Source organism: Lonchura striata, chromosome 3 (genome assembly GCF_046129695.1).
Source record: "Lonchura striata isolate bLonStr1 chromosome 3, bLonStr1.mat, whole genome shotgun sequence".
NCBI classification, from domain to species: Eukaryota; Metazoa; Chordata; class Aves; order Passeriformes; family Estrildidae; genus Lonchura; species Lonchura striata.
This window is the reverse complement of record NC_134605.1, coordinates 92,364,698-92,380,922: the sequence shown is the minus strand read 5'-3', so window position 1 is coordinate 92,380,922 and position 16,225 is coordinate 92,364,698. Positions and strand designations below refer to the sequence as shown.

Below are 16,225 nucleotides of genomic sequence, written 5' to 3'. Positions count from 1 at the left end.
CTCTTTTACATATAATATCCACCTTGATTTCATTTTTACCTAGGATATGTACATTAATATTTGCTAAAATTTTGTATTTATGTTTTATTTTTGCGTTTCCTCCAACACAATTCTGATTTTTAATTCTAACTTTCAGGGAAGTTTCCAAATACAAGTACAAAGCATACAGAAGTTTTATGTACAGTCTTACATAAATACAGATTCCTATTTTCTGCAAATGATAATTTATCTGACATAATGGCTATTTTTTCATTTGCCAACTTCCAATCCAATAATGAATTAAATTTTGACTTACAGTTCAGGTTTCAAATACAATAAATTTTCAAATACAATAAGTATAATACATTTATAAATTTACTGTGGGGAACAATATTCTTCTTAGCACATTTTCTCATATATTTTACATTTAAAATGTTTTATGAGTTTTAAACAAAACAAAACAAAACAAAACAAAAACAGTCTTTAAGAAGATTTTAAAAGTTGAAACTTCCCATATACTTCTCAGTAAACTTTTTACTCAGATATTACTCTATTGAGTATGTAACATAAAGATATATATAAGTTTTTGCTCTAATGGTTTAAGTCTGAAATACTAGGTTACCAATACACGGATCCAGTCTGTTCCTTTATGTTCAATAATAGCAAAGAGCCATCAACAAGGTCATAATATCTTTGACTGAAAGAAATTTAGATCTATTTGACCAGTAGCTATTATTTTCCCTTATTTTACCTCTTCCACTCTTTTACATTTTTCTGAGATTGAAACACATTGCCTCTGGCAATTTTAAGAAGAATTCTTCCTTTGGAAAATAAACACAAATTGAAATCCCACCCTTGAAGATACTTAATTTTGGAAAGTTAAACTTCTTCCTCAAAACAGTGTCAGAAAGTGTTGGTTTAACTCATAAAGGACATTTTCTTTTTTAGCTATATATGTCTGATTTTTTTTTTCCATACAGACATTGTATATATGTAAAACATATTAGATATTTACCCTTGCCATGGGACACTTCAATAGTCCAAGTGCAGTTTAAAGAGTTTGGGTAAAAATCAGGAAAACCTGGAGAAAGAACAGTTCCACTCTTCCCATGAATATATCCACCACATAAAGCTTAAGGAGAGAGAAAAAAAAAAAAATCATAAAAAAGGCCTTTTTTGTGAAATGGTTTGAGAGAGAGAAAGAGAAAGAAAGAGAGTTTATTTTTAACTACACATAAAATTAAAAATAGATTCAAGGATTAAAATAAGAAGTTAATTAATCCACCACTACAACATTAATTTTGACAACATTTGGTTTTCTTCTAAATTAGTCCTTGAAAAGGAGGTTATTTTTCATTTATAGCCTCTCCTGTTAATTAGCAGAATACAGAAATAAGTAAAATTAACTCCTTGAAAAGGACTTAATTTTTCATTTACAACCTCTCTTTAGTTAACAGAACAAAATGTAAATAATTATTGCAAGTATTGATTTGTATTGGAGTAGTATGTAAGAAATAAGGGGATTTTTTTTTTTTTTTTTTTTGTGGAGTAACACAACAAATATCTTGCTGCTACTTTCCTTGCACTAAATATTTTGAAAGGCAGGCATTCAACTGCATTTTTAACAAACAAAAATACTTCAGTAAAAAGCACATTTTTTTTCAAGTATGTAAAAGTTTGATGATTACTACAATGCTCAGAGGAAAAAAGAAGTGTAATTTCCTCTTTTTCAAAGGTTTAGATTGTCCTATCATAAGTAATTTATTTCAAATTGAATATTTTGGAAGACATGAGAACTATGCTAGGAAACATTTTATGCATACTAGAATTTGCTAAACTAGGCTGTTCAAATTTGCATAGCAAATTAATTAATGTTTAAGATTTGCATGCTGAATTGCTCACAGATCTTATAAATACAGCATGACTGTGCTTTTCACTAATCTCTTGCTGTCCAGTTTTTATGCTGTTGTTTTTTTAAAATTTTAATATGATAAATATTTAAACAGTAAAGCAACAAAACATTAAGATGCTTTTAGTCTTCTTCCTCACATAAAGTGATACACTTTGCCATTAACAAGATGGAAAATATACATTAAAAAATATTCAATAATCTTGCAGTATCTTTATGTAGATGTGTGTCTCTATATAATATACTTGGTTTATAGCTTAAGTTCCTTTTTTTTCATTTCTTATTAGACTAATGATTTTGCTAAAGTATTAATTTTTTTTTAATTTATGTAACTTAAACATATTTATAAGTAAATAAAAGGAAAGGAGATGCTTCCAGCCTGTTTTTACCTGAGTATAGTTATTTCTGCATGCAAGTATGAATTAAAACACATTTGACTAAATCCACAGTATCTATATAATAAAAAACAGCATTATAGACATCAGGTTTACGGTGCCATAAATGAACAATAATACATTCATTCAAGAATCCTTATCTTTTTCTGTAAATACCACAGAAGGAAGAAAAATACTTGACTGTGCAACATTACTTAAAGCAGATATTACATATTTCAAAAATAATTTACATATTTTAAACAAAATTAAAAATATGGAATTGATGTGCTTTAATTTAGCTCTCACTCAAAAATTATTTTCATGCTCCACCTTGGCACTAGCGCATTTTGAGAATGACACATTACTTACAGGGAACTTTAACCACCTTACATTTCTACACAGGTTTATTTCTTCTTTGTTGGCATGAAACAAAGCAACATGCTTTTCACTTAGGCATTATTCTGCTAAATTAATTTCTGAAGTTAAAATTTTGAGAACATCAGTACTCTACTGATGAGTGCAAAATGCTCATTTTCACCTTAGTTAAATCTGTTACATTCCAAAAATTTGGGTCGCAATTTGTTGAAACTCAGAAGGCAAATATACTAACAGAATGATTACCTAATAGAGTGTGAGTTCTATGCCATGTTTTTAGACTAGTTAATACAATGGAGTTTAATCTGTGAAGAAGAGACTGAATGTATATTGAACCCTTGTGTGGCGCTTGCCTAGAGAACATACTCCAGAAAGGCTTGACAGTTTCTCATACACTCACATGAAAGTGGGTGAAGGGCCTGGGAAAAAAAATCTCTTTTAATGAGTGAAAATTAACTAGATCTTCCCAAATATCAACATTCATATGTAAACAAAAGAGTTAAATATTGATAGTTTAACCCAAAAATAGAACCACACATTTTATTAAAAGTAAGTAGAAAAAGAAGAGAATACCATTCAAACATAAGATTTCTTTGCATTTGTCAATCCATCACGGCAAAGAAAACAAGGAAAGAAACCCATAAAAACAATTAAACATTTAAAAATACTTTGTGTCTGTACTTGTAAAGGAGGAATGGGTTGTGGTGGTTACAAGGTGAGTGAGTTTGAATGCTAGTTTAGCTAACTTCTGTAATAGTCTTTTGGTGGTTTAGATGGTCTGAGCATGGGAGAGTTATAGTGCTCAGATTTAACTAAACAGTTTAAAACAGTGAGAAAAAGAAATACTTCGGTGAATCTAATTTTGTCCTCCGACATTCCACTGTAATCAATTAAAACCTTGGACCTGAAAAGCAAGTTAGAAATGCATTAAGTAATTCACTAAAGCAGGAGCCTTTCTTTGCTGTTCTGTGGTCTCTATAAGACGGATTTTGTAGCAACTATACAAGAGTTCCATGAAGAAATTCAGTTGATTTAGTGGTTCACAAAAACAGAACTTAGCCAAAAAATCCAATTACAAAAAAGAACACAGAAATATTTGCAAATGCAGTTGTGCTGGGGTAGAGTTGTTTTTCTTCTCAGTATGGGACTGTGTTTTGGATTTGTGCTGAGCACAGGGTTGATAATACAGAGATGTTTTTGTTATCACTGAGCAGGGTTTACACAGAGCCAAGACTTTTTCTGCTTTTCATAGTGCCACACTGGTGAGGAAGCTGCAGGTGAGTAGGAGATTACAAGGAGACACAGCAGGGACAGGTGACTGCAGCTAACCCAAAGAATAGCCCACACCATATGGCATCAGACTCAGTATATAAAGTGGGGAGAAAAAGGGAAAACTGAGAATTTCAGACTGATGGTATTTGTCATCGGCTCTTCTAAAGATGGCTGAACATCTGCTGTCCCTGGGAAGCAGTGAATAAATTCCATGGTTTGCTTTGCTTTGCTTGTGTGCACAGAGTTTTCTTTTCTTACTAAACTGTCTTTATCTCAACCCAGGAGTATTATCACTTTTAGCCTCCTGATTCTCTCCCTGATCCCACTGGTGGGAGTGAGCAAGAGGCTGTGTGAGGCTTGGTTGCTGGCTGTGGTTAAACCATGAAGTAATTCAGCATTTTAAAAAATGTCTCATGAAAGCTCTAGACAGTTTCATACTTCATATCCCCCAAAACAATTATTAAACCAAAATTTCAAAACAAAAATATATTAAGAAAATTAATTACATTGGCCAATCATTGTCTATCTGCTTTAGTATTGAGCATCCTAAATTTTAAGCAATCATTTTTGTATGCAGTATTTAAAGTTTAAAATAAAAATTAATTTTATTTGCTTTGTGTTGAAAGTATTAGTTGTATGGCACCATTTTGATTCACAGTTGAACAATGGCACTCTGTGAGAATCTGAATTTTTCTATTTGTGAATATGTGCCCATTTTTTTTCAGTACTTCACTGAAAACAGACACAGGTTTAAAGCATGGCTTTTAATAACAATAAAATAATTTTTAAAGAGTGTGGATCTTGAAGGGAGGTAGTAGCAATGACAAGCTTAATTAGTTCTGCAAAATTGTAGATTAACTTTGTGGACTTTAAACCTGACATCTGAAGAGTTTGACACTTACCATCACAGCTGGGTAATGCATGATTCCATTGATGGTTTCTTTCACATATGAGAGGTTCTTCATCACTCAGTGTATATCCTGCATCACAGCTGAAGGTTACTGTGGAGCGGATATTAAAGTTGTTACCATGGCGATGACCATTCACAGGAATTCCTGGGTCAAGGCAAGAATCTGATTCCAAAGTAACACCTGAAACACAAAGATTTAATTTTGCTTTTTCACCTTTTTTTCAGATAGTAAACAGAAAAAAAGACCCAAACAAAACACAAAACAAGGAAGACAGGAGAAAGAAAGAGCCTCCAAAAGATCCTAGTTAGCATTGCCTGAGAACCAATATGAGATATATAATTCTTTCTCTAGCTGCTGTCTGGCTCACAGAATGTTTCTCTAATTTTAAGTTTCATAGAATAGAGAAGTCCAAATGAAATAGAAAAATACTTTAAGGTATATTTTGTCAATCAATTAAACACACCAAACCAATAAAAGTACTGGACATCTGAAACTATAGGAAGATACAACAGTTCAAAGTATGAATAAAAATTTTGCTAACATATAAATCATACTTGATTTTTTCATCTATTCGGCAAATAAACCTGGAGATATCCACTGAAAAAAACTCCCTGAAATTATCAAATGAATGATACAGTGTGTTTCTAGTGATAGTAAATGATTGTGGAATTTAATAATATAATGAACAATAACGTATACATGTGGGAAACAAATAGAGACTCACTATTGGGATGACAGAAATTTTATTATGTTACTACGTGGTGAATTGACCTTGTCTGGCTGGCAGTCCCCCACTCAGCTGCTCTATCATTACCCCCTTCAACAGTACATGGGGAGAGAACAAGGTAGAAAAATAACATGAAGAAACTTAAGGACTGAGACAAAGACAATAATTACCGTCACAGTCAAACTAGACTCAATTTGAGAAGAAATTATTTAATTTATTGCCAATTAAAAATAGACTAGGATGGTGAGAAACAAAACCAAAAAGTAAAATACCCCATCATCCTCAGCCCTGTATTAGACTTGCATGGCCAAGTTTTAGTTAGTAGACAGGGGCGGCTACAGGAGTAGCTTCTGTGAGAAGCTGCCATAAGCTTCCCACATGTCCAACAGAACCAATGCCATCTAGTATCAGGATGGGTCTGCTGCTGGCAAAAGCTGAGCACTTCAGAGATGGTGGTAGAACCCCTGAGCTAACATAGTTAAGACAGATAAAAAAAGCTGCTGCAGAAAAACAGCAGCCATAGAGAAGAGTGAGAATGTGAGAGCAAGAATTCTGAGACACTAAGGTCAATGAAGAGAAAGAGGAGAGAGGAGGTGCTCAAGGTTTGGAAGCCCCTGAAACCCATGCTGAAGAATGTGGTGAAGCAGCTGTCCTACTGCAGCCCATGAAGGTCCACAGTGGATCAGAGATCGACCTGCAGCCTGTGAAGGACTCCAAGAGCAGATGGAGGCTGTGGTCTTGTGGGAAGTCTACACTGGAGCAGGCTCCTGGCAGGATCTGTGGCCTGGTAGAGACACGAGCCCACACTAGAACAGCTTTGCTGGCAGGACTTGTGATGCTGTGGGAGACCTACACTGGAGCACTCAGTTGCTGAAAGATTGCACACCACACCAGAGCCATGCATCAAGAACTCTAGATTATGGGAAGGATTCAAATTTTATATATTCATGGAAGACTGTCTCCTGGGGGAGGAACCCAGTGCTGGAGAAGGAAAAGAGTCTGGGGGGTCCATCCACCAAAGAGGAAGGAGCAACAAAGATAATTGTGATAAACTGATCACAACCTTCTTGCCTTGTCTTCCTGCACCTCTCAGAAGGAGGAGGTAGATAAAACTGAAAGTGAAGTTCAGCCAGAGAGGAATGGAAGGACACAGGAAAGGTGTTTTTAAGATTCGGGCACCTGGGATTCAGCAAGGTTATTCCACCAAAACTGTCTTCTTCACAGACACTTCCTAGCTTCTTAGCCCTCTAGAGGGCAAAGAAGGTGCTGGTCCTCAGCTGCTTGTCCATCTCTAACCGTTTCTGAAGTAGTCGTTCTCTCAGTTTACTGCTTCTACCTTGCTCTGTTTATCCAGGACTACCACACAGCCTTAGGAGCTAAGTAGGAGGAGTTCAAAACTAAGGAAAAAAGTGAAGGATTCAGAACTATATATATGAGTGTTGGAATCAGGACTACAAATAAAAATATAATAAATAATGACTATAGCTTTCACAGAGAATAGTCTCTGTACCCTCCAGCTCGTCTTATAGCTCACTTGGAATTCAGATTTGAGAGCTTATGATCCAGTTTTCATGAGGCAGCCCTGATATACTTAAATTCTAGATGAATAAGTTTCTCTAGACTACACTGCATACTCTTAATGCAAATGTACCATGTCAGCTAATAGTGCATTTTTAGATTTCCCTTCACCTGCATAAAGCTGCTTGATAGAGCCTCAAAGAAACCATTTAAGTCTATAGTATTCTGCATTGCAAGTGTCCTTAATTGCATCTGTATGAAAATTTAACTTTGATGCACATTGGGTTTTTTCAGATAAGTCATATCTCATATTTTGAAATATGTTAGTGTAGGTGGAGGTCCACAGCAGCACTCTTTAAAAATTCCTTCCTCTTAGGGCAGCCTACTACCCCTGCCTGAACACATCAGCTGCTTTGGCATTCTGAGTCACACATCATCGGCAAACTCATCAGATTATTTTTGAAATGATAATTCAAAATTACATTGACTCCATTGTTTCACATTTTTCCAGGAAGACCAAAAGCTACAAAAAATTTATCAACTTCCAACTTCCTAACTGAAGTAGTAATGTTAAATAAATAAAATCAGCTCAGTCAACAGAGGTTCATTCCCAGGGAAAAATATTCAGTATGTAAGTTTCAGCAACCATGAACATAACTAAAAAGAAATATTTTTTCTTTCCCTCTTTGCCTGAAGATTTGATTATTTTTCTTAATTGGAGACAACTTAAGTTAAATAATGGGTAATTCTTTGATATGAGAAATATGGCACAATTCTGGTGCAACAGTGATAAATATGGTTGGAAAATAATTGTCAAGAGTTGATTGAGAAGGAGCACAGGCAGTAGATCAAACTCTAGGACAGGCTGCAATTATTAGCTGTGTGAGACCATAACACCATTATCAGGCTTCACCCCTTGCCTGCCAAGTCATACTTTTTCTAATAAAGTACAAACCTTTTAATGACTCCTTATGTGTCATATTTTCCATGTTAGCAACATTCTAGTCATCTTAAACAACTGTGTCACAAACTAGACACAGTTGTCTCCCTGGTCATCAAATGAAGTGAAATAATTTTTGAACAAATCCTAGGTAAAACAGTCCCATGAACAAAAAAAAAAAGTATTTTCTGAAATTGTCTTGATTTTTTAGATGGTTAAATACAATGTCTAGAAGATTCAACTTTTTGCAATACTACTACATTTTTCTCTAGATTATATTGGTTTTGTGTGACATCCAAATCTTTTTCTATTGTATCTCTCCTTTGTATTTTTGCAGGTCACTTCTCCTTCCCCATTTAGGTTTAGCATGTTTCTTTATAGAATTAATTTTTTGTTTTGTTTTACACTCTTTCTTTAGTTCATGTAGCTTGTTTTGAATTCCAATCTTCTCAATCATAGTGCTTACTATAATTGTAGGTTGGAATCATCCTTAAATTGCAACTCTGCTTATATTGCCATCAAAATAATTAATAATTTTTTTCACAGCATCATAGAAATCACATAACAATTTTGCGTGGAAGGAACCTCTGGGGTCATGTAGGGTCAACCCCCCTGCTCAAGCAAGGTCACCTAAAGCTGGTTGCACAGGTGGATCCATTCCTGGATATATTTTTAGTATCTCCAAGGATGCAGATTCCACAGCCTTTTGGAGAAACTTTCCAGTGACTACTGTACCTTATTGTACATTTGTTCTACTGCAATAATTTCATCCACCCCATATTTCTTTATTTTTTTCTGAAAGAGTTCTAAAACTTTATGAATGGCAGCACAGAACTATTTCCTCCCCTTTCCATTTCCAAATCTAAAAAAGCAGTTAACCTGTCAAGAAAGAAATTAAGTTGGTTTGACATAATCTGTTCTATCAAATACAAGTCATTTATTTCTTATCATTATGTTTATCAGCTTAAAACTCGTATCTTTCAAGAGCAAAGATAAAACTAATGTCCTTGATCCTTCTAGTCCAAATATCTTGGGTTTTTTTCCTTCTCCATCCTTGCTTGGAAAAGTGTGTGCCCTTCTGAATTTTTTTTAAACTTCCTTACAGATTTGAATTTTAAGACATAATTTTCAGTGTAGTGGTCCTTCCACTTTGCCTCTCAATATAGCACAGGGAATTTCAACAGTCCCTGATGAATAAAATGTATTTAATTATTTCAATATTGTGTAGTACTGTCTCTCTATATGCCATACTCTTACCGTGAAAATGTTCACTTAATTATCTTAAGTGTATGGTACAAAATATTATGTTCTGCAAAAGTTGCAAAACAGGAACAAAACGTTTAGTCTTGCCTATGACAGCTGATTTTTGGTCAAACTTTTTTAAAGTATTTTTTTTTCCCCTTATTTGAATATATTTATAGATATTTTTTTTACTTTCTGTTTCTTGTGCTTGGAATTAAATATGTACTTTAATTTTTGTGTTTATCCTAAGAGATCTGTGTTATTCTTTGATTGCTATCTATAGCAATATTTTAATATATCTGGTATCTGCATTATTAACTCTTGAGTTATATCATTAGAAGAGATTTTTTAGCTTGCTACAGAAACCTTTCTCAAAAATTAAAAAACAAAATTAAATTAAACAAAACAAACACAAAAAGTCCCAAAATGAAAAAAAAAAAAAAAACCAAAAAACAAGGAAAAGCAATAACAAAAGAAACAAAATCAAACCAAAACCACCAATAAACAAGCAATAGTTTTCTGTTGAGCTTTCCATCAATTTCTTTCATAAATGACTTTCAGAATTCATTTGTTAGGACTCAAGGCCATTCATCTACCATTCTGCCAAATTTGGTGGTTTAGATTTTTGCAAACCATTAATTTAATCACCATGTTGCTTCAGTCTTTCACTTCTTACCAATCATAAACTCCATTATTTTATAGACACTTTCCCAAAATCTGCCTTTCCTATTTAACCTCAGTATTGATTCTTAGCCATAGTAAAATAGAGTGCTAAAACAAAAAAAAAAAAAATCTTCCCTAATATTTTAAATCTTTTCCCATTGACTGTATCCTGCTACAGAAAATTGTATTAATCTTTTCCTCATATCCAGACTATTCAAATAATTATTTTTTTTCCTCAAATGGAAAAGTATTAAGTATTTTGATGCTAAGTTATCACAGTTAAATTTGATTGTGGGCTGTCTGACTGGTTTCAACACTTTGTCAAATCCATGAAGATCGCACATTTCCAAGCCTAAAAAATTATTTTCTGAAACATAATCTAAACAAATTTATACACTGTGAATAAAGGATTATGTCTATTTTTTTTAAATTCTGAAGATTTTCATTAAGTAAAATCACAATATTTATTTTGTAGATTTTTTTCAATGGTCTCAAAAAGGAATTCTTTTACTAAGATGGGTAATGTTTGATTTTTAAACAATTTCATTGACTGTGTAAGAGAATTGTAATGTTTATAAAATATATATTGATATAGATTGTAATTTGACTGTCTCAACACATGAATAAAATATTATCTATTTTTCAGATAAATTCTAGGATAGGAGAAATATTAGTTCACAAAAAGCACAGAATTGTAATAAAACATTAGAATTGAAGAAATAATTGATCAATTTGCTTTGCAAATCATGTTCCTTTATATTAGGAAAGAAAAAATTCAAATGTACTTTCATAAACAAACAAACAATTTACATTACAGGAATCTGCAGATAAAGTATTTCTAACTCTTTTCGATTAAGAAAAAGAGTAAGATTGCACAACCTACTTCACAAAATGAGGAACCAAAAACCCCCATAAAACCAACCAAAAAACCAACCAACCAGCCAAACAAACCCTACTCAAAACACATACCTAGGGAAGTTGAGAGATTGGGAAAATGTAATTGAGACATGGAGCACACTTGCCAAAAGATTAATTACTTTTAACGAAAAATGAATATTTATCAGTAGTTTTGCTTAAATATTTTAGGCATGCCATTATTTTTTCTTTGCTTAGATGCATAAGATTTAATCTACACTGTCTTTCATTAGCTATTTTTAAGTCTCATTGAAAGGCTGAATGACAGACATTTAAAGAGAAGAATAAACAAATTATCTTCATATGCTTCACAGTACCTTTACTGGGTTACATATTTATTAAAGTTGTATTACAGTCATATTTTAGCTCAATAGAATATTACTTCCATCTCAGATTCAACTCAGTTTAGCTTATGTTTTAATTTAAGCAGATTAAGAGTCTTCTGCTTCACAGTGCAGTGATTTACTTTATCATCAAAGTTATGACTGTAACTGGAAGATTTTTGAAATACTTCCAAATAAGACAAGTATTTGAACTTCCAAAGAGAATAATCAGGAACTTCCCTTAAAACTCAAAGTTGACTACCTTGTATTCTACAAATGTAAGAAATGTGGAAAAAAAATAGAAGTTCTGTTGTGATATGTTTAAAATTAGCAACTTCTATAGTAAAACCTCCAAGGAAAATCAATATATGATTTTAGCCTCCTGTGTTCCTGGCAGATTATTCAAGGCTTCAGTTAGGTCTTTCTACCTGATTTTTCTCTTTGAAAACACTGACATTGTCTACTTAGGACAATGTTACTTGTTATTGTGATGCCCTTCCCTCTGTGATGTACACAATTGCCAGTACAGAGTAAAGGATCACAGAAATGCTGCAGGAGCACCCGATGCTGGCTAGCACAGTAAGATAGACTCTGCAGCAAATCAAATGAACATAGAACACAAGGCAAAATGGAGACAATTTTAGCTCTGTGTGAAATCTAATGTGAAAAAAAAAGACAATATAAACAGTGAGACTGTGATTAACCTTAACAAGTCTTGTGGAACAAATACACTGACATGGGTTTGAAGTGTTAAGCAAGCTTTCACTGCACAACTATTTTTTACTATTTGGACAAGCCTTGATGTGGCTATAAAATATATCTGGGCACTATTCCAAATTCAGTATTACAGCAAATTTACAGCAATCACATTAGTTTCCCAATAAGAGCAACTGATAAAAATGGTGTTACTATGTTGGTATAACTGTAATAAATACATAAGCTCTCTTCAGGAAATAATTAAGTGAATGGTTATACTATCATATAAAGACTACTGTGACTTCAGACCATTTAATATACACCATTGTGTGCACTTAATTGAAAAGAAAATTCTATTATGATGATTCTGTAGTTCGCATGGAGATAGTATTATTAATTTATTTGCATTTTGGAACCATTATAGATAAGGTGTCCAAGTCTGTTCAGCCCTACAAAAACCAAAGAAAGAGAAAGAGAGAAAAAGTGAAAGTTAGAAGATAGGGGACACCCAAACAATATATGTTTAATCACAAAATAAAGTTTCTAAAATTACTTTGCATTTGATTAAACAACTAGGTCTGTAAGGACTCTGAATAACATCTGTCAGTACAGCATAGAGTAAACATAATTTGTTCTTAAACAAATACAACTACTGAATTTTATTTGTTCCCATTTGTTTTCTCATTTTGTAAATGAAGGGGTTTTTTCAAGATTAAATAAAAATCTATTTGTGAAATACCAGACTTACTCTCATAGTGAATTAAGAAACCAACACTGGAGCGACTGTTGTCCGTAGTGAACAGCAGATACATATAATTTCCAGTACTAATAAGGAATTGGGGTGCTTGTGTTCCATGGTATTCTCCAATTAATGGTGATGAATTTGCTGGCCCATCTCTGACTTCCAAAGTGTCATAATTAACTTCAGTCTGGAATCTGAAAAGGAATATGCAAGTCAGCTGGTGGATGGACGAGTGCTGTTATTTTCTTCAACTGATAGAAATGCAACCCACTTGTAACTGATCAAGAATACCAATACATAAAAACATTACATAGTTAGAAATACATCCATGTCTTACTAAGAATAACAATCGAAGAAGTTTTCATGAATAATTTTCCTTACATTTTGCAGTATTGTAAAAAATTTTTCGGGGATTCAGTATACTTCAGATCAGCCATATGACTGGCCTTTAGAAAGATATTTAGTGGGAAATCTGAGTACAAAAATGAAAATTGTCTGAAACAAAATTTCAATATGAAGACCCAAGGAATTTTTTGCCCTCAGGTTAAGAAATAGTTGGACACCCTAGGAACATCTTGAATAACACTTCATTATTTGATATTTGCTATTTGGCAAAAGCTATTTTATAGATTGTCAAGTGTTTTGGGGGTTTTTTGGGGGTTTTTTGGTTGGTTTTTTTTGTTTGTTTGGTTGTTTTTTTTATCCAAAGATTTTATTCTAACATAGCTTGTTACTTTACTTTTAGTTAATTATTTTTGTCCTGTGATATAAAGCAGTAAAAAAATACTAGATTTAAATCAAGCCTTCATTTTAAAATTTGTTAGTTATTCATTATAAGCATTATTTCGTTTACTTTAATGTGTCAAAAAAGAACTCCAACTGGTAACATATACTAGAATGTAAATTAAGGAGACTAATGAGGGTTGATTTAAAAGAAAAAATAACTTTAAAATTAACAGCAGAGTCAATGTGTCCACCAATCATTAAACCACATCACATTTCTCCAGTTCATAATGGATATCTATGTCATCTACTACTAGTTCTTAAATCAAACGGCACAAACCTGTTCTTTCTCAAGAGGAGCTTGAACTGGCACTTTTTACATCAGACACTTTTCAAGGTAGTTTTTGGTTATATCAGATTCTGATATGCTGCAGCATTGGAATCATGCACACATAAATTTTCTTGTCAATGAAGTTTGTGCTATTACACAGATATTTATACTACTCTATATATATTTGCATGCAGACCCAATATCCTTATTTTCATCTTTCAAAAATGCATATCTGGTAAGATTTTTCTCTTCTATTCCCATAAGGCTTGTTATTTCACCTTCTGAGAGCAGCAGAAATTCCTACATAATACAATACTTTTTCAAAGTGAATGCCCTTAGCTGTCTTGCCAATATGGGACACATGTAGTGGTCTACACATAAGACATTTCTTTTTGTAATTAAAGAAAAGTGCAAAATATTAAACACTCTAGAAAGGAGAAATACATGTGACATTCCTTCAAAGTGTAAATAAACTTTTTACTTCGTTACAAAATGATGACAGAATGACCAAGCTCCCATACCATTACATTTTCCTGAACCAATAGCATTGCTCTTGTAAAAATACTTTTACAGACACTTAAATATTGGTAAGAACAAGTTCAGTTTTAGCCAGTATTTAGTATTTTTTCTAGTTCTTCTCTCACAGTTCCCTGAAAACAAAAGCACAGCCATAAGTCAAAAAGCTTTTGCTTCGCTATTCAGAGCTAATGGCTGCTTGGAAACTGACTTAGGCACTTCATATCACTCCTTCCACTTCACACAGAAAACTCTAGATTTATGGTGCTTTATTTGGATAAGCTGGATAAAATCCAGATGCTTGCTTTACTGGTATCTACCACTCTGACAGTGGAATACAGGGCTTGCAGGTTTGCTAATACATTAAGCATTTTCAGGACCCATTTCTGGCAATGAAATCAGTTAGAATGGAATGGCCTACATCCACACTGTTACATACATCCTTTAACCTCTCAAAGAAGGAAATAATATTCAAATTTCCTACTGTGAAAGGTCGCTTGCCCACAGAAAGTCCTGGCTCTGTTTGATAATTATTTGGGAGAATGCTAGTTGACAAACTCAAGAAGCATGTTGGATACTATTTCAACAATTTAGCTGCATAAACACATGAGGGTTTGCATCTGGAAAGGCTCATTTAGTTTACAAAAATAGATGCCCACAGTTACGGAGGGCATCACAAAAGTACTTGACACTTTTTCAGTACATTTCCATAATTTCAGATTCTACATTGATTTATCCTGCAGCAGAATGATGAAAACAGACAGACACAGCTAGGCTGCTTTAAATACTTTATTTGTACTCATAATGAATACACTCAAGATTAGTAATTAAATAGTTCAATTATTTTGACAGTTATGTTTGTGAGGTAAACTAATTAGGAATAAAGTGCTCTCAGCCAGCAATTGCATTTTCTTAGCAGGGCAGTATGACAACAATGGATGGCAAACCCTTGCTGGAGACGGAAACCAGAAAATAACTCTTACCAGCAATTGCTACTCTGACATTGATCTTTATTCCCAGTAGATTCCTGCTCATGTCAAACCTGAATGTGACTTTATAATTCACTTGTCTGATTTTGAGTGTTTAAGGGAATGAATTGTCTTTTGAATTGGGCTGGGTTTGTTACTGGTTTTTATTTTTAGTCTTTGCACTTTCCCTAAAGGGATAAATCAAGACAATTTGTTAATGGAAGTTCTTCATCGCTACTGAAAGTATGTTTTTAAGGGTTACATTTTGGGTTTTTAGTTTATTTTAATGCTAATTAGCATATTCATATTAGTAAGAGGTAGGATGTCCTCCAAATGTACATAGATTTTAAAAACACTTAAAGGATGTTGTGTTATACTATTCTTTATACAATTGGATTGGTTTTGGATACAGAGGTTAGTTGTATAAATTATCAAATTATTTTTATCAATATTCAAAGTACCAAAGATCTTCAGGTCAGCCATTATTCTTCTACCCCTTTCCTCATGACTTGACTCAATTCGATTTTATTTTTCTGTTACCCTTTCAGGCATTAAACACAATTTGAAGTGCAAAATGTTTCAATGTACAATAATCATAGGGTCATGCAGTCACTTGCTGCTACTTCTGGGAAGTTTCTAAGGACTCTGAAAAGGCATATTTGTCTAAAAGCATTAAAGCTTCATTAGCTCAAGAGTAAGATAATTTACATTAATTTCACATTTGTACAAAGCGTCATTCTGTTAGGTATGTCTTTGAAGCAAATATATATATATATATACTTTACGTCATATTTTGAAGTATAAAAGGGCTCCATTTTCCCCAAACTAGACAAAACACTTGACAAAAACATTTTATTTGTTGATTAATTGAAAAAAATCAACTACTTATTTGTAATTTGCTAATGTTATATCAGACAGCAAAGTCAGTTTTTCTTGTAAGCAATAAAAAAGATTTTCCATGGAATTTTTAAACTGGATAACAAAGCCTTCATGTTGACAAAATAAAATAATTTTATTGCACAAGCAGGGTTATGCTATTATTAACAAGCATAACACTTTTAATAAAATTTATAATATGACGTAGTAAAGTTAAATAATTTT

General features: G+C 33.0%; 1 protein-coding gene across 4 annotated transcripts in view; it reads right to left on the bottom strand.

Moving 5' to 3' along the window:
* CSMD1 (CUB and Sushi multiple domains 1) overlaps positions 1-16,225 on the bottom strand; it is a 1,051,796-nt gene that overhangs the window by 226,158 nt on the left and 809,413 nt on the right. For all 4 annotated transcript variants that reach the window (XM_021551131.2, XM_031504428.2, XM_021551132.2 and 1 more), the window contains 3 exons: positions 12,593-12,780; positions 4,812-5,000; positions 995-1,111 (listed from right to left, as the gene is read on the bottom strand). In XM_021551131.2, coding sequence (XP_021406806.2) covers positions 995-1,111; positions 4,812-5,000; positions 12,593-12,780 — 494 coding nt within the window. The remainder of the gene's footprint in view (positions 1-994; positions 1,112-4,811; positions 5,001-12,592; positions 12,781-16,225) is intronic.